At 37.0% G+C, this 25,470-nt stretch overlaps 1 protein-coding gene and 1 non-coding gene across 2 annotated transcripts; both read right to left on the bottom strand.

Annotated features, from left to right (window-relative positions):
- Positions 1-1,623: 1,623 nt before the first annotated feature.
- Positions 1,624-25,470, bottom strand: LOC124959646 (uncharacterized). The gene is given in 4 exon segments (XM_047518015.1): positions 1,624-1,900; positions 1,903-2,265; positions 21,040-21,094; positions 25,175-25,470. Coding segments are annotated over 4 exon segments (765 nt in total). The 3' UTR covers positions 1,624-1,849.
- On the bottom strand, positions 18,629-18,735 carry LOC124960864 (U6 spliceosomal RNA). Its single transcript, XR_007104182.1, has one exon. It is a non-coding gene; the product is annotated as a U6 spliceosomal RNA (small nuclear RNA).

Genomic DNA, 25,470 nt, shown 5'->3' with positions numbered 1-25,470 from the left:
ACCAGGTTTCAGCCCTAACTGATGACTTAACACACCTGACTCTGTCTGGTTCTGCATCACAGACTGGCTTGCCTTGGCTTCTCCCACTGCCAGCCTAGGTGTTAGCTTCTTTGGTTATCTAAATCACTTGTCTTTTGACCATCTGCTTTCTAACTTTCAAAGTTCTGGTACCATCTTCCCTCCCCTGCTTCTATTGGTCCTTGCACTGTCTCCTTTTTAATCCTTAATTATCACTTAAGGGGTTTTAGGAAGCAGCAGAAGTAAAGGGTGTTTTCAATTGCTCTCTCTGGAAGCTATCCTTATACTCTTCAGAGATTTAAGAGGTAAGGGTAAAGCAGGCTGAGTTTGACATATGCTTTCTTTAATGCCTGAAATTAACCCCTTCTCTTCCATCTTTGCTCATCTAACCCATCTTTCAGATCTCAGGTCAGTAAACACATTTTCTAGGAAGACTACCTTCACATTCTAAGTCTTCATTAGATACCCACTCACTATGATCTCATTATAATCTGTGTTCTTTCCTGTTGTAACCTTTATCACACAGATAATTTCCTCTTTATCTGCCTTTAAGATCTCATAGACTTTCAATTTCTGGGTTAGTGGGACTTATTTGATCTCTCTTGCAGTACCAAATCACAAGAACAGAGACGGTTTCAGAGGTACTCAGTCAAGTTGTATTAAGTGAATGCAGAACTAAATCAGATAGCTTTGAATTCATTTTCAATAAATGCAGTAAGTTATAAAAGTGTCATGTTTCTATAAAGATTTTTTTTGTTTTTTTTGAACTGTAGAAAACAAAAAAGCAAAATATTAATTTTATTTCCATGAACATTGGATTTATAGATGTTAATGCTTTAATCAATATCATTTAAAAAGTACTTGGATTTCATCTTTAATATGAGAAGTTTGGAGAAGATGTGTAATGTTTTTCTTTAAAATTCTTGGAAAATTAATTATTTAAACTTTTAAGAATATTTAGGCATTATAAAAATCTGTAGAAGGCATTTCTATAGTTACTGTATGAACTGTAAAATATTAAAAATAGAAGATATTTTAAAGCATATTTTAGGTGTTTTACATACAGATATCACTTAGGCCATGATTCAAATTTTGAAAATAGAAGCAATAATAATAATCAAGTTAGCTTTTTAATATTGTATTTTCTTTTATCTACTAGAACAATACTCTAACAATGCTTTCATACCAGGTTTTCAAAAGTGCCCACCAGTGGAAGGAAAGTCTGACTGATGTAACATTCTTTTTTTTTTAATATATATACATATTTTTTTATATTTTGGTATATTTATATTTTTTATATTTTGGTATTTATTAAAAACATAATCCAGCAAAAGCAGCAAGATGAACATGAAGTAAAGTGACTTGCCCATCCTGGTCACACAGGGGTCAAGGCAGGATTAGGATCCTTACCATGTGTCATTCCTACAATAACCTGTATTATTGTCAGAAATGGAAAGTTGGAGAGAAACAGAGACCAGGTCACCAGAGACTAGCTTCTCATTATTTTTGCTCAAACGAGTCTGTGTTTCTAGACTGTCTCCACCCACACCCATAGACGTTTTCATGGCCCATCCGCCATTCCCATACTTTATCACATACGTCAGGCAGAGCTCTAGGGATTTATTATAAACGGAAGTTGGGCCCTCTAGAATCTTTCTTTTCTACCCTCTTCCCTCTCAACATATCTCTCCAGGGGAAGTCAGTAAGCCATCATGTAAGAGGAACTGGGATGAGTGAAAGCAGGTAATGCTTTCTTCAAAATCCTCTGAAACAACCACCAAATCCTGCTGGCTCCAGTTGAAAATATGGCCTGGCGGAAGAGGTAAGAACTTTAGCTTGCATCCTCAAGATTCTCCATGTCTACATCCTGGGGGCGGGGGTTATCCTCTTTCGTCGTTTGGGCTGTGGTTGACTAGTCCTGGCTGGTTTTGAAGGGACTTCCACTTCCATTGCTGCCTTCTCTTTCTGAGCGAGCCGGATCTGCTGTAGGAGTCTGCGTTTCTTCCCTGACAGAGTAATATTGGCACGTGCACTGGATGCGCGCTTCTTGAGGTGATGCCGCGTGATCAGCCCTTGGTCTATCACAGCCCCGACCACTTGATGCTTCAGTCGCTTCCCCCGGTTCAACACCCGCCGGCGCTTGAACAGCTGCTTCTTCAGCTCCGTTCGGGGCCGGTTGATCTTCCCCCCAGGACCCCCAATGCGTGCCTCCCCTCGCTCCTCCGCGGTCCTCCCTGATGTAACTTTCTAAGAGAAAGTTCTTAAAGAGTTTGTTTACGCTGACAGTCATGTGTAAGAAGAAATAAAGCAAATTTATGCTTAGTTGCTCATATTCTGATTCTGGAGGTCAAAGAGGCCTTTGCAGAAATAATTGTGTATAAGAATACACATGGGAGATGCTGTTGTGACAAGTCTTCCAATATGAATAATCTATTACGGCATCTGAAATTCAGGTTCATAGGACATCCTGGAAGGCAAACTTAGGGTATTCTTCCTTTTCTCATGTGCACACTTTTATCGAAGGAGGTAATCTCATTTGCTCTAAATTATTTTTTTTTTGGACTTCTCTAATTAAAAAAGTTATACATATACAATGTGGAAAATAGAAAAATTTATTAAGAAAATTTTTAAATCACCCGAAATCCTACTACTGAGAAACCACCACTGCTGATAGTCTGTTGCATTAATTTCCTACCTTTTAAATTTTTTTATTCTAATTATACGTGACAGCAGAATGCATTTTGACACATCATACATATATGGAATATAACTTCTCATTCTTCTGGTCGTACATAATGTAGAATCACACCAGTCGTGTAATCATATGTATACACATAGGGTAATAATGTCCAATTCATTCCATTATCTTTCCTACCCTTGTGCCCCCTTCCTCCCTTCACTCCCCTCTGCCTAATCCAGAGTACTTCTATTTTTCCCTAGTACCCATCCCCAATTTATTGTGATTTAGCAGAGAAAACATTCAACCTTTGGTTTTTTGGGGATTGACTTATTTCACTTAGTATAATATTCTCCAGTTCCATCCATTTCCCTGCAAATGCCATAATTTCATTCTTCTTTAAGGCTGAGTAATATTCCATTGTGTGTATGTACCATTTTTCTTGATCCATTCATCTATTGAAGGGTATCTAGGTTGGTTTCATAGTTTAGCTATTGTGAATTGAGCTGCTATAAACATTGATGTGGCTGCATCACTGTAGTATGCTGATTTTAAGTCCTTTGGGTATAAACCAAGGAGTGGGATAGCTGGGTCAAATGGTGGCTCCATTCCAAGTGTTCTGAGGAATTTCCATACTGCTTTCCAAAGTGGTTACACCAATCTGCAGTCCCACCAACAATGTATGAGTGTACCTTTTCCCCCACATCCTCACCTACATTTATTGTTGCTTGTATTCTTGATAATTTCTATTTTGATGGGAGTGAGATGAAATAGACTAGTTTTTATTTGCATTTCTCTAATTGCAAGAGATGTTGAACATTTTTTCATGTATTTGTTGATTGATTGTATTTCTTCTATGAAGTATCTGTTCAGTTCCTTAGCCCATTTATTGATTGGGTTATTTGGGGGTTTTTTGATGTTAAGTGTTTTGAATTCCTACTTTTTTTTTTTGATGTTTGTTTCTTCCAATAGTTGAGAGGCTGTAGTTATCTTTTTTCCACTTAGTATGAATCATTGCTGTCTCTTTCATTAAATATTTTTGAAAAACATGATTTTAATGATTGCATACTGGTCATCATATAAATGTTCTGTAATTTAGAAGTTTCTCTGTTGTCATGTAGTATTTTATTAAATATTTTCCTATTATGATAATAAGCTTTATTACACATCTTAGATCTTGTTATGCTTGAGGAAACTGGGTCTTTAACCCTGAAGAACAAAAGCAAACAAGTTTTTTGTAGAGACCTGTTTGTAATAATACATGTGAATTTAGGAAAGATAATATATTTGGTAATTAGGTAAGTTTTTTATTAGTGCATATTAATTATACAGAATGATGAACTTCATTTGTGGCATATTTGTAACATACATACAATGTATTTTGATCATATACATCCGATTATTAGGGAAGAAGAAGGGGATTTCTCCTCTCTCCCCTGTTTCCTTTTTTCTGCTAGTCTCCCCCCCCCTTTTTTTTTTTTTGCGGTGCTGGGGATTGAACCCAGGGCCTTGTGCTTGCCTTGCAAGCACTCTACCGACTGAGCTATCTCCCCAGCCCCACTAGTCTCCCTTTTACATGGGTAAATTTTGTTATAAAAAATTTGAGAGCTTCCAGAATGGGCTGATAGAAGAGTTTATTGTGTTAGAACCACTAGATGGCAGTAAATCATATGAATTTAAAAAAAAAATTTCAGATAAGTGCTTAATGCAAGTTGACCTAGTTTTATAGCTGATTTTGATAGACATAACATCACACTTAAAAACATTGTGGTCTCGATAACTTACTTGAGTACTTGCTACATAGTGCACATGGGGTTAGGGATGCACTGGTGAATGAGATGTGTTCTACGGTTTAGAAGAACTGGTAATACAGGGCTGTCACCCTTGCCCCTTCAGCTTATTTGCCTTTCCAACCAGGCATCCTGCCCCTCCCCTGCTTGCAACCTGAACTCTGCAGTCTTGCTGAGCTACTTTTAGTTAACTTATACACAGTTCTCTCTTCTGGAGTATTGTACCCTTCTGCCTGGTGAACCCCAACTTAAACCTCAAGCCCCTATATCCTGACTTTTCCAGAGTAAAATGCAAGTGCAGGTTTTCTCTGCTCCATTCTGTCAAGTTCAACCCTACTACAGTTACTATGTCTATTTTCCCCAGGAAACTGAAGTATTGGAGGGCAGGGATATGCTCATTTCTGTTTCTCTAGCTGTCATATGGTGCCTGGCCTGCAACTTAAAATACATATTTAGCAGATGAGCAAATGAAAGTGTTAGGAAGAGATGCCATAATGAGGGCATTTCCTATGTAGTCTCTTCACTGATCTTTCTATCCTCTTGTTTTGTATGTGTCACATAGAAGTAGTTTTCAATCTCCAAAGCAAACCAAGACAGACTTTTGATGATGGTAAGAAGAGTTAGCCTTTACTAAATAGGAAAGGGAGAAGGAATTTTGGAGGATAATTTAGGTTTCCCTAATATTTACCCCATGATACCTTGGAGGATGCCATTCATTTTTGAAATATAGCAACTAAGACTAAATGAAATTTGTTGCATCCTTTCCTCACACTATTTATTTAGGTGAAGAGATTCTGTTTTTCCTTTTTCTTTTTCTTTTTCTTTTTTTGCTAGGTGGCCAGCAGGTAATGACCCTGATATTAAGAAGACAGGATGTCTAGTACATTCCATTTGTGGTCATAAAAGCTTAAAGGATATGGAGTCAAGTTCCAACATGTTCTAAGTACTCATGAGGCAAATTAAACAATTCTCCATCCAAGTGGCATGTGTGTTTGTTTAGATGATTTTTTGTTATATGTTCACCTTAGTCACATTTGTAAAAGTCAAAATTTTTTAAAAATCTTGTTCTAAATCTTATAAATATGCCAATAGTCACAATCATCTATAAAATTCTGCTCCATAGAGAGACCTTATAGGGGTTAAGTCAGCTCTATCCAGCTTTGATTTCTGGGTATGTCTTTTCCTTCCTTAGTGATGTTGGATACATGACGCAACCTAGTTATTCCTCAGTTCCCTCTTTTTAAATATGGATACAGCAATAATACGGAGCTCATTGAGTTGCTAGGGGGATTAGACCACATTCTACATACAAAGAGCTATGCCCAAGACGTGAATTACTGTAAACTTTCAAAAAACGTTACCTACTATGACAAGATAAAGACCTTTACTGAAATATAAAAGCATTTCATTTTTCTTGGCATGTAGGCTTTTTTCTTTCTTTCAAATATCCAGAACTCAATGTATTTTTTCCACCCTGACAGTAGAGAAGAGTTTTTTTTTTTTAAATCATTTTATAAGACACAAGTCCTAAGGAAATGAGGACTTGCAACCATGAAAACCTTGACAGTAAAGGCTTTCCTGTGGGATGCTGCAGTCCAGGGAGGACTCTAGGCAACTCCCTGGAAGTTTCTCAAAATGTTTTCTTGTCTTCACGTTCTTACCTTTGCTGCAGCTGCAGATGCAGTAGGAAATGCTGCTGTGTTATGAAGCACCTTGACCCTGTTACTATTTGGTGAGAGATTTCAGTGTCTATGATATTTAGCTTGGAATGAGGTTTTGAAACAGTCTGTCTAAATGATAACTTCTGTGGGCAAGAACATTATTACTCTGTTTAATCCATATCAATTGCCGTATATGCATAAGTGCTTAATACATTTTTAACACACTATTAAATGTTATGATTTCATATTTTATATGATTGTAGTCTTCCCTGTACCCGCCTACAGGAACAGGACACTGTACATGGCTCGCCCTTCCCCCACTAATGTTCTTATTCTGCTTTGGGGTTCAATCCAAAATGCTATGTTTTATTTTCATGTCCTTTAGTTTCTTCTAATCTGTGATGGTCTTTTTTTTTTTTAATAACCTTGATGCTTTTAGAATGTTCTTCAGTTCATGTGTGATGCTTTTCTCTTCATTAAGTTGAGGTTATAGTTTTGAGAATATTACAGAGATGATGTCATTTGAGTGCATGATATCGGAAGGTAAAACATGGTATGACATATCTTCTTTTTGGTCATTTTAAACTTGGTCACTTGGTTATTGATATCTGCCAGGTTTCTGTACTATAAATTTACTTTCTTTGTAATCATGGATCTTGCTTGCAGTAGTTCTATGGTTTTTTTAAAGAGTTTTTTTAATTTGTTCTTTTTAGTTATACTTGACATAGAATCTATTTTTTTTCTTTTTATTTTTACAGACTGCATTTTGATTCATTGTACACGAATGGGGTACAACTTTTTGTTTCTGTGGTTGTGCATGATGTAGATTTATACTATTCGTGTAATCATGCATGTATATAGGGTGATGATGTCTTTCTCATTTCACTATCTTTCATACCCCCGCCTCTACCCCCTCTCATTTCCTTCTACATAATCTAAAGTTCCTCCATTCTTCTCTCACCCCTGCCCTATTATGTATCATCATCCACTTATCAGGGAAAATAATCGGCCTTTGATTTTTTGGGATTGGCTTATCTTACTTAGCTTGATAGTCTCCAATTCCATCCATTTATCTGCAAATGCCATAATTTTATTCTTTTTTATGGTTGAATAATATTCCATTGTGTATGTATACCACAGTTTCTTTATCCATTCATCTGTTGAAGGGCATCTAGTTTGGTTCCACAATCTATCTATTGTGAATTGAGCTGCTATAAATATTGATGTGACTGCATTACTATAATATGCTAATTTTAAGTCCTTGGGGTATAAACTGAGGAGTGGGATAACTGGGTCAAAAGGTAGGCCCATTCCAAGTTTTCTGAGGAATCTCCATACTGTTTTCCAGAGTGACTGCACCAATTTGCAACTCCACCAGCAAGGTAAAAGTTGTGCCTTTTCCCCCACATCCACGCCAACATCTATTATTGTTTGTGTTCTTAAAAATAGCCATTCTAATTAGAGTAAGATGAAATCTTAGAGTTGTTTTAATTTGCATTTCTCTAATTACTAGAGATGTTGAACACTTTTTATTTATTAATCACCTGTATATCTTCTTCTGTAAAGTGTCCAGTTCCTTGGCCCATTTATTGATTGGGTTCTTTGTATTTTTGGTGTAAAGTTTTATAGGTTCTTTATAAGTTTTGCTCTATCTGAAGTGCATGTGGAAAATATTTTCTCCCACTCTGTAGGCTCTCTCTTCACATTATCGATTGTATCCTTTGCTGAGAAAATGTTTTTTTTTTAGTTTGAATCCGTCCCATTTATCGATTCTTGCTTTGATTTCTTGTGCTTTGGGAGTCTTGTTAAGGAAGTTTGATCCTAAGCCAACATGATGCAGATTCAGTCCTACTTTTTCTTCTTTTGGTGCAGGGTCTCTGGTCTAATTCCTAAGTCCTTGATTCATTTGAGTTGAGTTTTGTGCAGGGTGAGAAATAGAGGTTTAATTTCATTTTACTGTATATGGATTTCCAGTTTCTTCAGCACCATTTGTTGAACAGGTTATCTTTTCTCCATTGTATGTTTTTCACACCTTTGTCTAGTATGAGGTAACCGTATTTATGTGGGTTTGTCTCTGTGTCTTCTATTCTGTACCATTGGTCTATGTGTTTGTTTTGGTGCCAATACCATGTGGTTTTTGTTACTATTGCTCTGTAGTATAGTTGAAGTTCTGGTATTGTGATACCTCCTGCTTCACTCTTTCTGCTCAGGATTACTTTGACTTTTCAAGGTCTCTTATTCTGCCAGATGAAGTTCATGATTGCTTTCTCTATTTCTATGAGGACTGTCATTGGGATTTTAATTGGAATTGCATTGAATGTGTAGTGCCTTTGGTAGAATGGCCATTTTGACAATATTAATTTTGCCTATCCAAGAACATGGAAGATCTTTCCATCTTCTAAGGTTTTCTTTAATTTCTTTTTTTAGTGTTCCCTTGTTTTCATTGTAGAGTTATTTCACCTCTTTTGTTAGATTGATTCCCAATATATATTTTTTGAGGGTATTGTGAATGGAGTGGTTTTCCTAATTTCAGAGGATTCATCACTTATATCCTACTACTTTGCTGAGTTCATTTATTAATTCTAGAAGTTTTCTGGTGGAGTTCTTTGGATCCTCTAAATATAGAATCATGTCATCAGCAAATACTGATAGCTTGAGTTCTTCTTTTCCAATTCATATCCCTTTAATTTCTTTGGTCTGTCTAATTGCACTGGCTAGTGTTTCAAGGATGATGTTGAATAGAAGTGGTGAAAGAGGGCATCCCTGTCTTGTTCCAGTTTTTAGAGAGAATGCTTTCAGTTTTTCTCCATTTAGAATGTTGTTGGCCAGGGGCTTATCATAGGTAGCCTTTACAATGTTGAGGTATATTCCTACTATCCCTATTTTTTTCTAGTGTTTTAAGCATGAAGGGTGCTTGAAGTATTTTATCAAATGCTTTCTCAGCATGTTGAAATAATCATATGATTCTTAACTTTAAGTCTATTGATGTGATGAATTATGTTTATTGATTTCCAGATGTTGAACCAACTTTGCATCCCTGGGATAAACCCCACTTGATCATGGTTCACTATCTTTTAAATATGTTTTTGTATGTGATTTGCCAGAATTTTATTAAAGATTTTTGCATCTATGTTCATCAGGGATATTGGTTTAAAGTTTTCTTTCCTTGATGTGTCTTTGTGTGGTTTTGGTATCAGAGTGATACTAGCCTCATAAAATCCTTTTTTATTTCCTGGAATACTTTGAGGAGTATTGGTATTAGTTCTTCTTTAAAGGTATTATAGAATTTGGCTGAGAATTCATCTGGTCCTGAGCTTTTCTTAGTTGGTAGACTTTTGTTGGTTTCTTCTATTTCAGTGCTTGAAATTGATCTGTTTAAATTGTGCATGTCTTTCTGACTCAGTTTGGGAGGATCGTATGTCTGTAAAAATTTGTCAATGTTTTCGATATTTTCTATTTTGGAGTATAGATTTTCAAAGTAGTTTCTAATTATGTTATGTATTTCAAAGGTGTCTGTTGTGATCTTCCCTTTTGCATCACAAATTCTAGTAAATTGAGTTTTCTCTCTCCTTCTCTTCATTAGTGTGGCTAAGGGTTTATCAATTTTGTTTACTTTTTCAAAGAACCAACTTTTTAATCAGTTTTTAATCAGTTTTTTAATCTTTTCTCTTGTTTCAGTTTCATTGATTTCAGCTCTAATTTTAATTATTTCCTGTCTTCTACTGTTTTTGGTGTTGATCTATTCTTTTTCTAGGGCTTATAATCTTAGATCATTTAGTTGTCGACTTTTTATTCTTTTAATGTATGAGCACAATGCAATGAACTTTCCTTTTAGTACGGCTTTCAGAGTGTCCCAGAGATTTTGATATGTTGCGGTGTTGTTTTCATTGACCTATAAGAATTTTTTTTATTTCTTCCCTGATGTCCTCTGTTATCATTGCATCATTCAATAGCATATTATTTAGTCTCCAGGTGTAAGAGTAGTTTTTGTTTGTTATTTTATCATTGATTTCTAATTGCATTCCATTATGGTCTGATAGAATACAAGGTAGTATCTCTATTTTTTTGTGTTTACTAATGACTTCTTTGTGGTATAGCATATAGTCTATTTTGGAGAAGGATCCATGAGCTGCTGAGAAGAAAGTGTACTCACTTGATGATGGATGAAATACTCTATACATGTCCATTAAGTCTATATCATTGATTGCATTATTTAATCTTATAGTTTCTTTGTTCAGTTTTTCTTTGGAGGATCTATCCAGTGGTGAGAGTGATGTGTTAAAGTCACCCAGTGTTACTGTGTTGTGGTCTATTTGATTCTTGAAATTGAGAAGGTTTTGTTTGATGTACATAGATGCTCCATTGTTTGGGGCATAAATATTTAAAATCATTATGTCTTGCTGGTTTATTGTTCTCTGAAGCAGTATGAAATGTCATTCTTTATCCCTTCTGATTAACTTAGGTTTGAAGTCCCCTTTATCTGATATAAGGATGGAGATCCCTCCTTTTTTACTAAGTCCATGTGCATGGTATGTTTTTCCACATATCACCTTTAGTCTGTGGATGTCTTTTTCTATGAGATGAGTCTCTTGAAGGCAGCATATTGTTGGGTCTTTCTTTTTATTCCAATCTGCCAGTCTATGTCTTTTGATTAATTAATTTAGGCCATTAGTATTCAGGACTATTATCATGATATGATTTGTATTTCTGGTCATTTTGGCTTATTTTTGTTTTTTAACTTGACTTGGTTTCTCCTTTGATTGGTTTTTCCTTTAGGGTAGTTCCTCCCTTTGCTTTGTTTTCATTCTTCACTTCCTCCTCATGAAATATTTTGCTGAGAATGTTCTGTAGTGCAGACTTCCTATTTGTAAATTCTTTTTTTTTATTTATTTATTTTTTTAAATTTTTTTACATTTACATAGGGTAATGATGTTTATTTTATTTTTCCCCTCCCCCCACCACTCCCACCCCTCTTTTCCCTCTACACAGTCCTTCTTTCCTTCATTCTTGCCGCTCTCCTTAGCCTAACTCTAAACCTAACCCTAAACCTAATGCTAGCCCCTCCCACCCCCCATTATATGTCCTCATCCGCTTATCAGCGAGATCATTCGACCTTTAGTTTTTTGATATTGGCTTATCTCACTTAGCATGATATTCTCCAATTTCGACCATTTGCCTACAAATGCCATAATTTTATCATTCTTCATTGCGGAGTAATATTCCATTGTATAAATATGCCACAGTTTCTTTATCCATTCATCAACTGAAGGGCATCTAGGTTGGTTCCACAATCTGGCTATGGTGAATTGAGCAGCAATGAACATTGATGTGGCTGTATCTCTGTAGTATGCTGATTTTAAGTCCTTTGGGTATAGGCCAAGGAGTGGGATAGCTGGGTCAAATGGTGTTTCCATTCCAAGCTTTCTGAGGAATCTCCACACTGCTTTCCAGAGTGACTGCACTAATTTGCAACCCCACCAGCAATGTATGAGTGTTCCTTTTTCACCACATCCTCGCCAACACCTATTGTTGCTTGTATTCTTGATAATCGCCATTCTAATTGGGGTGAGATGAAATCTTAGGGTAGTTTTGATTTGCATTTCCCTTATTACTAGGGATGTTGAACATTTTTCCATATGTTTGTTGATTGCTTGTGGATCTTCTTCTGTGAAGTGTCTGTTCATTTCCTTAGCCCATTTGTTGATTGGATTATTTGTATTCTTCGTGTAGAGTTTTTTGAGTTCTTTATAGATTCTGGAAATTAGCGCTCTATCTGAGGTATGGTTGGCAAAAATATTCTCCCACTCTGTAGGCTCTCTCTTCACATTTCTGATAGTTTCCTTTGCTGAGAGAAAGCTTTTTAGTTTGAATCTATCCCAGTTGTTGATTCTTGCTTTTATTTCTTGTGCTATGGGAGTCCTGTTAAGGAAGTCTGATCCTGAGCCAACAAGTTGAAGATTTGGACCTACTTTTTCTTCTATAAGATGCAGGGTCTCTGGTCTGATTCCGAGGTCCTTGATCCATTTTGAGTTGAGTTTTGTGTAGGGTGAGAGATAGGGGTTTAATTTCATTCTATTGCATATGGTTTTCCAGTTTTCCCAGCACCATTTGTTGAAGAGGCTATCTTTTCTCCAATGCATATTGTTGGAACCTTTGTCTAGTATGAGAAAATTGTATTTATTTGGGTTTGTGTCCATGTCCTCTATTCTGTACCATTGATCTACCTGTCTATTTTGGTACCAATACCATGCCGTTTTTGTTACTATTGCTTTGTAGTAGAGTTGAAGATCTGGTATTGCAATACCCCCTGCTTCGCTCTTGCTACTGAGGATTGCTTTAGCTATTCTAGGTTTTTTATTCTTCCAGATGAATTTCATAATTGCTTGCTCTATTTCTGCAAGGTACATCATTGGGATTTTAATTGGAATTGCATTGAATCTGTATAGCACTTTAGGTAGTATAGCCATTTTGACGATATTAATTCTGCCTATCCAGGAACATGGGAGATCTTTCCATCTTCTAAGGTTTTCTTTAATTTCTTTCTTTAGTGTTCTGTAGTTCTCATTGTAGAGGTCTTTCACCTCTTTTGTGAGACTGATTCCCAAGTATTTTATTTTTTTCGATGCTATTGTGAATGGGGTAGTTTTCCTAATTTCTCTTTCTGAAGATTCATCACTTATGTATAAAAATGCATTGGATTTATGAGCATTGATCTTGTAACCTGCTACTTTACTGAATTCACTTATGAGTTCTAAAAGTTTTCTGGTGGAATTTCCAGGTTCCTCTAAATATATAATCATGTCATCAGCGAACAGGGATAGTTTGAGTTCTTCTTTTCCTATTCGTATCCCTTTAATTTCTTTGGTTTGTCTGATTGCTCTGGCTAGAGTCTCAAGGACGATGTTGAATAGAAGCGGTGAAAGAGGGCATCCCTGCCTTGTTCCAGTTTTTAGGGGGAACGCTTTCAGTTTTTCACCATTTAGAATGATATTAGCCATGGGCTTAGCGTAGATTGCCTTTATAATGTTTAGGAATGTTCCCACTACCCCAATTTTTTCTAGTGTTTTGAGCATGAAGGGATGCTGTATTTTATCGAATGCTTTTTCTGCATCTATTGAAATAATCATGTGATTCTTAACTTTAAGTCTGTTGATATGGTGAATGACATTTATTGATTTCCGAATGTTGAACCAACCTTGCATCCCTGGGATAAAACCCACTTGATCGTGGTGCACTATCTTTTAAATATATATTTGTATGCGATTTGCTAAAATTTTGTTGAGAATTTTTGCATCGATATTCATTAAGGATATTGGTCTGAAATTTTCTTTCCTCGATGTGTCTCTGTCTGGTTTAGGTATCAGGGTGATATTGGCTTCATAGAACGAGTTTGGTAGGGTTCCCTCCTCTTCTATTTCATGGAATAGTTTGAGAAGTATTGGAATGAGCTCTTCTTTAAAGGTTTTGTAGAACTCGGCTGAGAACCCATCTAGTCCTGGACTTTTCTTTGTTGGTAGGCTTTTGATGACCTCTTCTATTTCATTGCTTGAAATTGGTTTATTTAAGTTGTGTATGTCCTCCTCGTTCAGTTTAGGTAGTTCATATGTCTCTAGAAATTTGTTGATGTCTTCGAGGTTTTCTGTTTTGTTGGAGTATAGATTTTCGAAATAGCTTCTAATTATGTTTTGTATTTCACTCGTGTCTGTTGTGATGTTTCCTTGTTCATTCCGAATTTTAGTAATTTGAGTTTTCTCCCTTTCTCTTTGTTAGTGTGGCTAAGGGTTTATCAATTTTATTTATTTTTTCAAAGAATCAACTATTTATTTTGTTAATTTTTCCGATTGTTTCTTTTGTTTTGATTTCGTTGATTTTGGCTCTGATTTTAACTATTTCCTGTCTTCTACTACTTTTGGTATTGGTCTGCTCTTCTTTTTCTAGTGCTTTGAGCTGTAGTGTTAAGTCGTTTATTTGTTGATTTCTACTTCTTTTTTTGAATGCACCCCATGAAATAAATCTTCCTCTAAGTACTGCTTTCATAGTGTCCCAGAGATTTTGATATGATGTGTCTTTGTTCTCGTTGACTTCTAAGAATTTTTTTATTTCCCTCCTGATGTCTTCTGTTATCCATTCATCATATAATAGTGTATTATTTAGTCTCCAGGTATTGGAGAAGTTTCTGTTTTTTATTCTGTCATTTATTTCTAATTTCAATCCATTATGATCTGATAGAGTACAAGGTAGTATCTCTATGTTCTTGTATTTGCTAACAGTAGCTTTGTGGCATAAAATATGGTCTATTTTAGAGAAGGATCCATGTGCTGCTGAGAAGAAAGTGTATTCGTTCTTTGTTGGATGGTATATTCTATATATGTCCGTTAAGTCTAAATTGCTGATTGTGCTGTTGAGAGCTATAGTTTCTTTATTCAATTTTTGTTTGGACGATGTATCCAGTGGTGAGAGAGGTGTGTTAAAATCGCCTAGTATTATTGTGTTGTGGTCTATTTGATTTCTGGAATTGAGAAGGATTTGTTTGACGTACGTGGATGAGCCAATGTTCGGGGCATAGATATTTATGATTGTTATGTCTTGCTGATTTATGCTTCCCTTAAGCAGCATGTAATGTCCTTCTTTATCCCTTCTGACTAGTTTTGGTTTGAAGTCCACATTATCTGAGATGAGGATGGATACTCCAGCTTTTTTGCTGTGTCCGTGTGCATGGTATGTTTTTCCCCATCCTTTCACCTTTAGTCTATGGGTGTCTCTTTCTATGAGGTGAGTCTCTTGCAGGCAGCATATTGTTGGATTTTTCTTTTTAATCCAACCTGCCAGTCTGTGTCTTTTGATTGATGAATTCAGGCCATTAACATTCAGGGTTATTATTGTGATATGATTTGTATTCCCAGTCAATTGACTCATATTTGTTTTTGACATGATTTGGTTTCTCCTTTATTTGGCTATTCCTTTAGGTTAGCACCTCCTGTTGCTGATTTGCATCGTTGTTTTTCATCTCTTCCTCATGGAATATTTTGCTGAGAATGTTCTGTAATGCTGACTTTCTTTTTGTAAATTCCTTTAGTTTTTGTTTATCATGGAAGGATCTTATTTCATCATCAAATTTGAAGGTAAGTTTTGCTGGGTATAAGATTCTTGGTTGGCATCCATTTTCTTTCAGGGCTTGGTATATGTTGTTCCAGGCCCTTCTAGCTTTTAGGGTCTGGATTGAAAAATCTGCTGATATTCTTATTGGTTTCCCTCTGAATGTAATTTGATTCTTTTCTCTCGCGGCCTTTAAAATTCTGTCTTTATTTTGTATGTTAGGTATTTTCATAATAATGTGCCTTGGTGTGGGTCTGTTGTAATTTTGTATGTTTGGAGTTCTATAAGCCTCTTGTACTTGGTTTTCCATTTCATTCTTCAGATTTGGGAAATTTTCTGTTATTATTTCATTGAATAGATTGTTCATTCCTTTGGTTTGTTTCTCTAAGCCTTCCTCAATCCCAATAATTCTTAAATTTGGCCTTTTCATGATATCCCATAATTCTTGTAGATTCTGTTCATGATTTCTTACCATCTTTTCTGTTTGGCCAACTTTGCTTTCAAGATTAAATAATTTGTCTTCAATGTCTGAGGTTCTGTCTTCCAGGTGCTCCATTCTATTGGTTATGCTTTCTATGGAGTTTTTAACTTGGTTTATTGTTTCCTTCATTTCAAGTATTTCAGTTTGTTTTTTTTTCAGTATCTCTAACTCTTTATTGAAATGATCTCTTGCTTCCCGTATTTGGTCTTTTAACTGTTGATTGGTGCGATCATTTAATGCCTGCATTTGCTCTTTCATCTCCTCTTTCAATGCCTGCATTTGCTCTTTCATCTCCTCATTAGCTTCCCTGATCGTTTTAATTACGTACATTCTGAACTCCCTTTCTGACATTTCTTCTGCTGTGCTGTCATTGGGTTTTATTGATGTAGTATCTAGGTTTGTTTGGGACATTTTCTTCCCTTGTTTTCTCATATTGGTCAGTTGTCAGTGGGACCCAGAGATATTGCAGTTTTCCGATATTGGCTTATAGTGTCCCTGTAGATTTCCAGTGTATCACCTCCCAGCCTTCAGTAGCCTGATGTCTTGGAGGAATCTGATAAAGCAGCTCATTCGAAGAAAACTGCCCCTAGCCCCCTACTGGTTCCACGTTTTGGAACTGGCTCTGTGCGGAAATGCTCTCACTGTGGGCCTGCGCCGTGCAGCTGGCCGTGTGGGAGGAGCCCACTGCCGGAGTGTGGATGGCTACCTTGGGAAGACTCTAGCTGCCCTGCCCGGCTCCAATAAGCCACCTCTATCTGGGCCTGCCACCCGGGCCGAGCTTTACCCAGTGGGCAGACTCACCCGTGGCTCTATTTCAGTCCGAGTCTCTCAATGCCTCCCCTCTTAACTCCTGGGTTCTGGAGCGACTGGGGGTGCAGTCTCCCTCTAGGCCGCCATCTTGGATCGCCCCGTGAAGAGAGCCTGCAGCCGGAGTGGGCAGAGCCGCCTGAAGAGGTCTCTGGCTGCCCTGCCCTAATCCCAGAGGCTGCTTGCTGATCGCGGCTCTCCGCTGGTTCGTTGCCGGAGTACGCTGTGCTGCAGGGGCTCCGGGACTCGGAGCTTGTTCTGGTCAGAAAGGCTCTCACTAGTCTGTAAATTCTTTTAACATTTGTTTATCAGGGAAAGATTTTATTTCATCATCAAATCTGAAGGTTAGTTTTGCTGGGTATAAGATTCTTAGCTGGCATCCATGTTCTTTCAGAACTTGAAATATATTGTTCCAGGTCCTTCTAGCTTTAGGGTCTGGGTTGAGAAATCTGCTGATATCCGTATTAGTTTCCCCTTATATGTAATTGTACACTTTTCTCTTCAGCCTTTAAAATCCTTTCTTTATTTTGTATGTGAGATATTTCCATTATAATGTGCCTTTGTGTGGATCTGTTGTAATCTTGTGCATTTGGTGTTCTGTAAGCCTATTTATTTATTTATTTATTTTGATTCATTGTACACAAATGGGGTACAACTGTTGTTTCGTTGTACACAAAGTAGAGTTGCACCATTTGTGTAATCACACATATAAATAGGATAATGATGTTTGTCTCATTCTGTTCTTTTTTGTTACCCCCACCCCCTTCCCATCCCTCTTTTTTCTCCATAGAATCCATCCTTCCTCCATTCTTGCCTCCCTCCCAACCCCGTTATGTATCATCATCCGCTTATCAGAAAGATCATTTGGCCTTTGGTTTTTTGGGATTGGCTTATCTCACTTAGCATGATAGTCTCCAACTGCATCCATTTACTTGCAAATGCCATAACTTTATTCTTCTTTATGGCTGAGTAATATTCCATTGTGTATATATACCACAGTTTCTTTAACCATTCATCAATTGATGGGCATCTCAGTTGGTTCCATAATCTAGCTATTGTGAATTGAGCAGCTATGAACATTGATGTGGCTGCATCACTGTAGTATGCTGATTTTAAGTCCTTTGGGTATAGGCCAAGGAGTGGGATAGCTGGGTCAAATGGTGGTTCCATTCCAAGTTTTCTTAGGAATCTCCACACTATTTTTCAGAGTGGCTGCACTAATTTGCAGCCCCACCAGCAATGTATGAGTGTACATTTTCCCCCCACATCCTCACCAACACCTATTATTGCTTGTGTTCTTGATAATCACCATTCTAGATGGGGTGAGATGAAATCTTAGGGTAGTTTTGATTTGCATTTCTCTTATTACTAGAGATGTTGAACATTTTTCCATATGTTTGTTGATTGCTTGTGGATCTTCTTCTGTGAAGTGTCTGCTCATTTCCTTAGCCCATTGCCCATTTGTTGATTGGATTATTTGTATTCTTGGTGTGAAGTTTTTTGAGATCTTTATAGGTTCTGGAGATTAGTGTTCTATCTGAAGTACGTGTGGAGAAGGTTTTCTTCCACTCTATAGGCTCTCTCTTCACATTGTTGATTGTTTCCTTTGCTGAGAAATACTTTTTCTATCTATCCCAATTATTGATTCTTGCTTTTATTTCTTGTGCTATGGGAGTCTTGTTAAGGAAGTCTGATCCTAAGCCAATAAGTTGAAGGTTTGGACCTACTTTTTCTTCTATAAGATGCAGGGTCTCTGGTCTGATTCCGAGGTCCTTGATCCATTTTGAGTTGAGTTTTGTGCAGGGTGAGAGATAGGGGTTTAATTTCATTCTGTTGCATATGAATTTCCAATTCTCCCAGCACCATTTGTTGAAGAGGCTATCTTTTCTCCATTGCATATTTTTGGCCCCTTTGTCTAGTATGAGAAAATTGTATTTATTTGGGTATGTGTCCATGTCCTCTATTCTGTACCATTGATCTACCTGTCTATTTTGGTACCAATACCATGCCGTTTTTGTTACTATTGCTTTGTAGTATAGTTGAAGATCTGGTATTGTGATACCCCCTGCTTTGCTCTTTCTACTGAGGATTGCTTTAGAAAAATATGGAACGCTTCACAAATTTGCGTGTCATTCTTGTGCAGGGGCCATGCTAATCTTCTCTGTATCGTTCCAATTTTAGTATATGTGCTGCCGAAGAGAGCACCCCAGTGACTCTTAAATTTTGTCTTTTCATGATATTCCATAATTCTTGGAGGTTCTGTTTGTGATTTCTTACCATCTTCTCAGTTTGGTCAACTTTATTTTCAAGATTAAATATTTTGTCATTGTCTGGGAGTCTGTCTTCCATGAGATCTATTCTGTTGGTGATATTTTCTCTTGAGTTTTTAATTTGGCTTGTTGTTTCTTTCAAGTATTTTTTTTTTTCAGAATTTCTCTCTCTTTATTGAACTGATCTTCTGCTTCCTGCACTTACTCTTTTAACTGTTTATTTGAGTGATCATACATTGCCTGCATTTGCTCTCTCATCCTTTACTTCACGGATCATTTTAATTATGTAGATTCTAAACTCCTTTTCTGTCATTTCTACTGCTATGCTGTCATTGGATTCTACCAAAATAGCATCTTGGTTTGCTATGGACACTTTCTTCCCCTGTTTTTTCATGTTGTTCCTTTATCTTTCCATCTAGCAATGAAGAACTGCATTATTGCAGCTTCCCCCTTGTAGGCTTTTTGTGACCCTGCAGGTTTCCAATACCTCTCCTTTGATTGGGAGATCAATATTAGCTGCACCCATTACAAACAATATGCAGTCCTACACCAGATAGCCCCTACAGAGATGTTAATATTATTGTAGTAAACAAACAGGATGAGTTCAATTATTATCTACAGTATAACCAATAGGTTTGCAATGAGCTGTACAACTTCCAGTGGTGGATGAAGAGGATGGGGAGGGATGTAGGATGTAACTGTTAATGGGATAAGAAGTGAGTATAAAGAGGTACCAGATCAAGGGAAGAGTGAGAGCAGGATCAAAAGAAGTTGGTCTTTAGCATAAGAAAAGGGAGAAAGAGACTCAGGGAAAAGGTAAATAAAAGGAAAATAGAGAAAAAATAAAAAATAAAAAAATGTATGGTTCAGTCATCCACCACTTAAACCTCCCAGTCCTCAGTATCTCCATACAAGAATGGTACCTGCCAAAGGGCCTCCAGTCTCCTGCAGGTGTCTCAGGATGGGATCTGCCCCACCCAAAGATAGTGGCCACACCCTCGGGAATAATTCAAAATGTCTGTACTCGCCTCCAAACATGCTAGGGAGCTGCAGCTTGGGTGCCCAGTCTGGAAACAAATGGGGGGTCGTTGTTGGGGGGGGGGTGGTCCGGGGTCCAGAAGTAGCTGGAGGGGTGGGTGGCCTCAGTCCTGGCCCAGACCTCCATCCTTCTTTAATAGCCTTTTCATTTGGTTATACTGAAAGCAGGTATTTTACCTGATTTCCTTAGCTCTTGAAAATGAAGCGCGTGGTATGCCTGTGGCAAGAGGATCATAAAGAGGGTCTTAGTCACTATCTTGTTCTGCCTCAGTTTTCATTTTAATAGCTTGCAAAATGCTGTTCTTTTCTGGAATTTCTGCTCTTTGTCTTCCCACTTTTGTCACTTTTAATGAACCCATTTTGAGTCTCACATTCTAATATCCCTCTCTGGAGGGGTTCTGGATACTATCGCCCAAGAATTCTGGTCATGACATAGTTTCACAAAAGGACATTATAATGTACAAGTACTAGTAAAATACTAATCTTGCCTTGTTGTACAAGTTACTAGTATTTTTATGTTTTTGGCTTTTACTGACTTTGGATTTGACTATCTTTTGTGTAAAGGCATTCTTTAATAGATAAGTAAAAGATATGGAAGTTAGGGACCATTAACTGTGAAGCTGGTTTGGCATGCAGGATCCTGCTTGTGTACATTTGTGCTAATGAATAAGTATAAATCCTTTCTTAAAATGTGAATAGGTGATTTTTCATCTGAGGTGCTTAGAATGTTGCACAAACAACATGGCACATCCTTTTGGCCTGCTTATTCCCACTGGAATGTATCTTAAGTGGAAATTGTATCTTAAAACTTTTCTTGATGGCATAAAAATTTCCCAAATATTTTCTAGTAGGGGCCTGCAATTTTCTATTTTAAAAAGTAGGCTCTGAATTTTCTGTTACCTTCCTAAATCCTACTGTTACTTTTCTGCTTTCCTCATACATCCATTTGTTAGGTTTTACATATATTGTATGTAAATGCATATTATATGTAATATAATATATATTACTAGGTAATTATCGATTAGGTTTATTTTTAAATATGGTAATGTTTTTCATGAGTTTTCTTCGCTTTTTAAATTCCATTTCTCTTTTCCCTCATTTTGTCCAGTAGTTCCTATTTCTACCCACATGATATAGCAGAAGAAACATGGGTTTTAGAGACAAACAGGACTTGGGTTTGAATCTTGGTTCTTTCACTAACTAGCAATATGATCTTGAGCAGGTTTAACTCTTCTAATTCTGATTTCATTTCTCCTCTATAAAAAGGAGATAAAAATGTTCATGTTTTGACTGGTTAGATGGATTAAATAAAAATATATTCACAGTATTTGTCCAATGGTAGGTATTCAACATATGTTGACTCATGTCTTAGTATATCAAATATTGCAAAATTAATTATGGAAAGGAGCCAGAATTTAGCAGCATCATTAACAAAAGGCCATATAATGTCTTTTTTTAAACTTTAATTTCTAATTTTGATTTATTACCTTTTAAGGAAAAATTTCCCATGTTTTTCTGTATGCCAAAGTGCCATATACAAATTTGGAAGAGCCAAAGTAAAATCTAGTCAAGGAGGGTCACCATTCATCATCCAGAGAGGTGACCTCTGCTCTGTTACTCAACCAACAGACATTTTGTGGGATTGGTAACTTTAGGAGTGTTACACTGAAATGGGAAATTTTAAAAAATCCAAAATACTATTCTTTATAAATTATCACAAAGTTAGAATAAGAGATTTAATAAACAAATATGTATTTAACATATGTTTCAACCATTGAATTTGTGAATTGCAAAGGAGACCTGTGAAGTCTTGGAAGGAATGCATATTTTCTCTGCTCACGAGCATCAATGCTGGGTTCTCATCCTGGGCAGGTGTCAGAGCTAGGTTGTGCACTACTTTTTGTTCAGGCAGGTATAATGTCTTTCATGGTATTTTCAGAACTCTGCAAAACTTCACTGCTTTCAAAATCTGAGTTAGGACAAATATTCAGAAAGATTTTTACTCACATTTTTTCCTATGGTAGGTTATGGAAAATACTATGCATCTAGTCCTAGAAAAGAATAAGAAAAATCCTCTTAGATGCTGGAACTGTGTCTTGTTTCTTTAGTGGTTAGTTCTATCTTTTCTAGAAATTTGAAGGAAGAAATAAACAAACATGGAAACACATGCTAAAACTCTGCAGCCACAAACCAGGCTGACATGTCAAATAATCCTCACATAATTCTCCCATATACTGATTTTAAGGTTGGAAAGGACTTTATGGATATTTACCTTAACTCTTGTATTATTTTCATTAGTACCTTTATACTGTAAAAGGAAAAAAATTCCTGTTTTGGAAAATGTCCAATTTTAAAATTTCATTAAAAATTCAGGTTAAAAAGCAAAGTTAGAAATTGGTTTTTGGAGGGTACTGGGGATTGAACTGGTGGGGATTAACCACTGAGCTACTTCTCCAGCCCTTTTATTTTTTTCTTTTGAGACAGGGTCTTGTTAAGTTGCTGAGGCTGACCTTGAACTTGAAATCCTTTTGCCTCAGCCTCCCCGAATTGCTAGGATTACAGGCATGCCCCAACCATGTTTGGCTATAAATTTTAATTTATTGCATCTGCAGTTAAAATCTCTATTTACAATTTTTTCTAGATACATTTTGAGTACCAAGAAATCTCAATGGGGTTGCACAGCTGAAAGAAAATTCTGTGTATAAACTTGAAAATCACATTAGATGGAAGTCATGATGAAAGAAACTGGAACTCCATTGTTAGGCCACTTCAGAAGGAAACTAGAGTACTTTGGTCCCTGTTTCCCTGTCCAGATTTCTTCTGTTGCCTGGCTTTCTGTTTCATCTAGGCTTGAAAAGTTCTTTTCTTTTCATTCTCTGAAACAATCAGTATTCATTTGACTAACCTGACACTTTAAAACATTTTTTTAATTCATTTATTTATATGTGGTGCTGAGAATTGAACCCAATGCCTCACACATGCTAGGCAAGTGCTCTATCACTGAGCCACAATCCTAGCCCTAACTTGACATTTTAAAAAAATTTAGAATTTACCTTATTTTCTATATGCTCATATGATTGGAAAGTTAACACTTTACACTAATTCATAAATGAGTGCTTCTTTCTCAGTCACCTCCATCAGAATATATTGGTCAGGAAAAAGCCATTGAAAGAGTTATGGGACTAAGGTATTTATTACAGGAATCACATTTCACTAAATATGAGAGGAGCTGGGAAAATGGAGAATTGGAGCATTAGCTACATGGGGTAAGAGATGAAATCTAGCCTTCTCTACTGAGGAATGTCAGATCAGAGAACAACTACCAAGGAGGCTGCATTAAGAACTGGTGTTGGTAGGCAATCAGAGCTTGCGGAGAAATTTGATAATCGAAGCTTGCCTCACTTCTTAAGTGAAACCATGAAAAGGGAGCTTGCTGGAGAAATTCATGGAAACTGCTGTATGTGTGAAAACTCTGCTTTTGTGAATCTCTTGTTTCTGTGTGTCTGTAGCCTAATACCTAGTGATGGGTTACTGGGTCCACAATCAGGAAGATGCTGTAGAGTGGAGAAGGGTAAGGATGAGGAGGGAAATGCTGGCCATCTCTGTGTCTGTCCATCACTAGGACTAACCATGATGACCTTCCAAGAATAATGACTCTGTCCACTTCTGCCTTCTTCTTTTGACCAACTCTAACCTGGAAATGCGGATCCCAGCCTTAGTAACGTTGACTATTTTATCCTCATGATGTATTATTGGAAGTAGCAAAGCCTTTGGCACATAGATAGTACTTACTACTTCATAGATGAAAGGAATGGTAAGACCATTTATGTAATGCAAGTGAGAAGCAAAACAAAATGTGCTCCTGAGAAAGTATTTCATAAATCTCTTCTAATATACTTGACTATAATTAACAGTTAAACATTATGTAACATTGATACTTTATTGTTAGATTGGTGACTAAGAGGAATTAGGGAAAAGAATGTCCAAAGGAGAAACTATCTGTAATTTCCAGTATTACCAGTGGGAGAGGGTTTTAGACTGACAACTTCATAGGCATTCTTCACCATTGCAGGCTAGACCTTGAGCCTCTTCACCATCTATCAGTATTTCTTCCTTAGTGCTCCTACGTAAGTCCAACTCCTCTCCTGCATTAGGGCCCCATTACCTACACAAAGATTTTGGTCCTATAGATAGTTTTCTATAATTTTTTACAATTATGCTATGTGTAATAAAGCATCTGATTCCATTTAGATTTTTTTTTTTTTTTTTCCGGTGGTGCCAGAGACTGAACTCAGAGTTTTCTTGTGTATGCTAAGTACACATTCTAACACTGGGCTCTACCCCTATCCCTGACTCCATTTTTCTGTTTGTTTTGGTGCTGGGGCCTGATTCTACTTTTTGATGTTTTAACTGTTGACAGTTTTTAAGCCTCACCCCTTTTCTTCCCTTCTGCTCCACATCTGGGTGCACTGATAAGAGAGCCCAAATGCTTTTTCCTTTGGCTTTACAGAAGATTCAAACCAGTAGATTCTTTAGCTTGCATATGGGAACTCTCATTCTGGCTACACCCTCTAATCACAATAAAAACTCCAAGCCAGTTTTCTTTCTTTGATCTCTTGAGCCATTTCAGAAAGCCTGTTTGGGAGCCTGATCTGCTGCCCTAGAGATTTGAATTATGTAAGTAAGTAACATTTTACATACCTTCTTATGTGTGTATGTGGTATCATCAGTCTCCACATCTGAACTAACTTTGGGTGGGAGTCTATCCACTTCTAAAGAATGGTTACAACATTATAATATCTTCTACTTTATTTTTTCCCTCACAAGATTTTTATTTTTATTTTTAAGGACTGAAACAAAAAAACAACTAAAACTGAAACTTGTAGAAGAACCACTTGTTCTTGTGTATCTTGTCCCCCCTCTCTTTAGAGTGAACTTAACCTCCTATTGGGCCTTACATTAAAAGCATGGTTTCTGAAAATATCTGTTGATCATAGTTTTGTTCAAGAGGGCATGGCATGATTATTATTACAAAAGACATTTGACCTTTGACCTGTTAGTGATATTATTCTTCAATGGCAGTTGTCACTTTGCAGGGATAGTGGTCAATTCCAGCTACTAGAGAATGCCTTTTGGGGTGGTATGAAGAGCCATCATCTATGTCAGAATAGTATCTTGTCAGGACTAGTACTGCTTTTCTTGGGTTTCATTAACTTGCCCATTTCGAAAGCAACCACCCAGACCTAGAGCAGAAAGAAAGTGTATTAGGGCTCTTCAGAAGAACAAATAAATATATTATACATAGTTATAAGAGGGAATTTATCAAATAGGTTTACATGTTCAGAGGATCAATAGTCCCACAATGGCCATCTGCAGGTTGGAGAGCCAGGGAAACCAGGAGCTGCTCAGGTGAAGAATATGGAGCATCAGCACAAGGACGAAGAATGATCCAGCCCCAGTCCAATGCTGAAGACCTGGAAGCCAACTGGAGGGTTGCTGGTGCAGCTCTATGTTTAAAGGCTGGAGAATCTGGAATCTGATGTTCATGGGTGATGGTGGCAGCAGCAAAAATGCATCTGCTTAAGAAGGATTGAGCATGTGTGGAGCTTCCCCTTCTGCCTTTTGGTTCCAT

The sequence above is a fragment of the Sciurus carolinensis genome, chromosome 11 (assembly GCF_902686445.1).
Source record: "Sciurus carolinensis chromosome 11, mSciCar1.2, whole genome shotgun sequence".
NCBI classification, from domain to species: Eukaryota; Metazoa; Chordata; class Mammalia; order Rodentia; family Sciuridae; genus Sciurus; species Sciurus carolinensis.
This window is presented reverse-complemented; position numbering and strand designations above follow the sequence as displayed.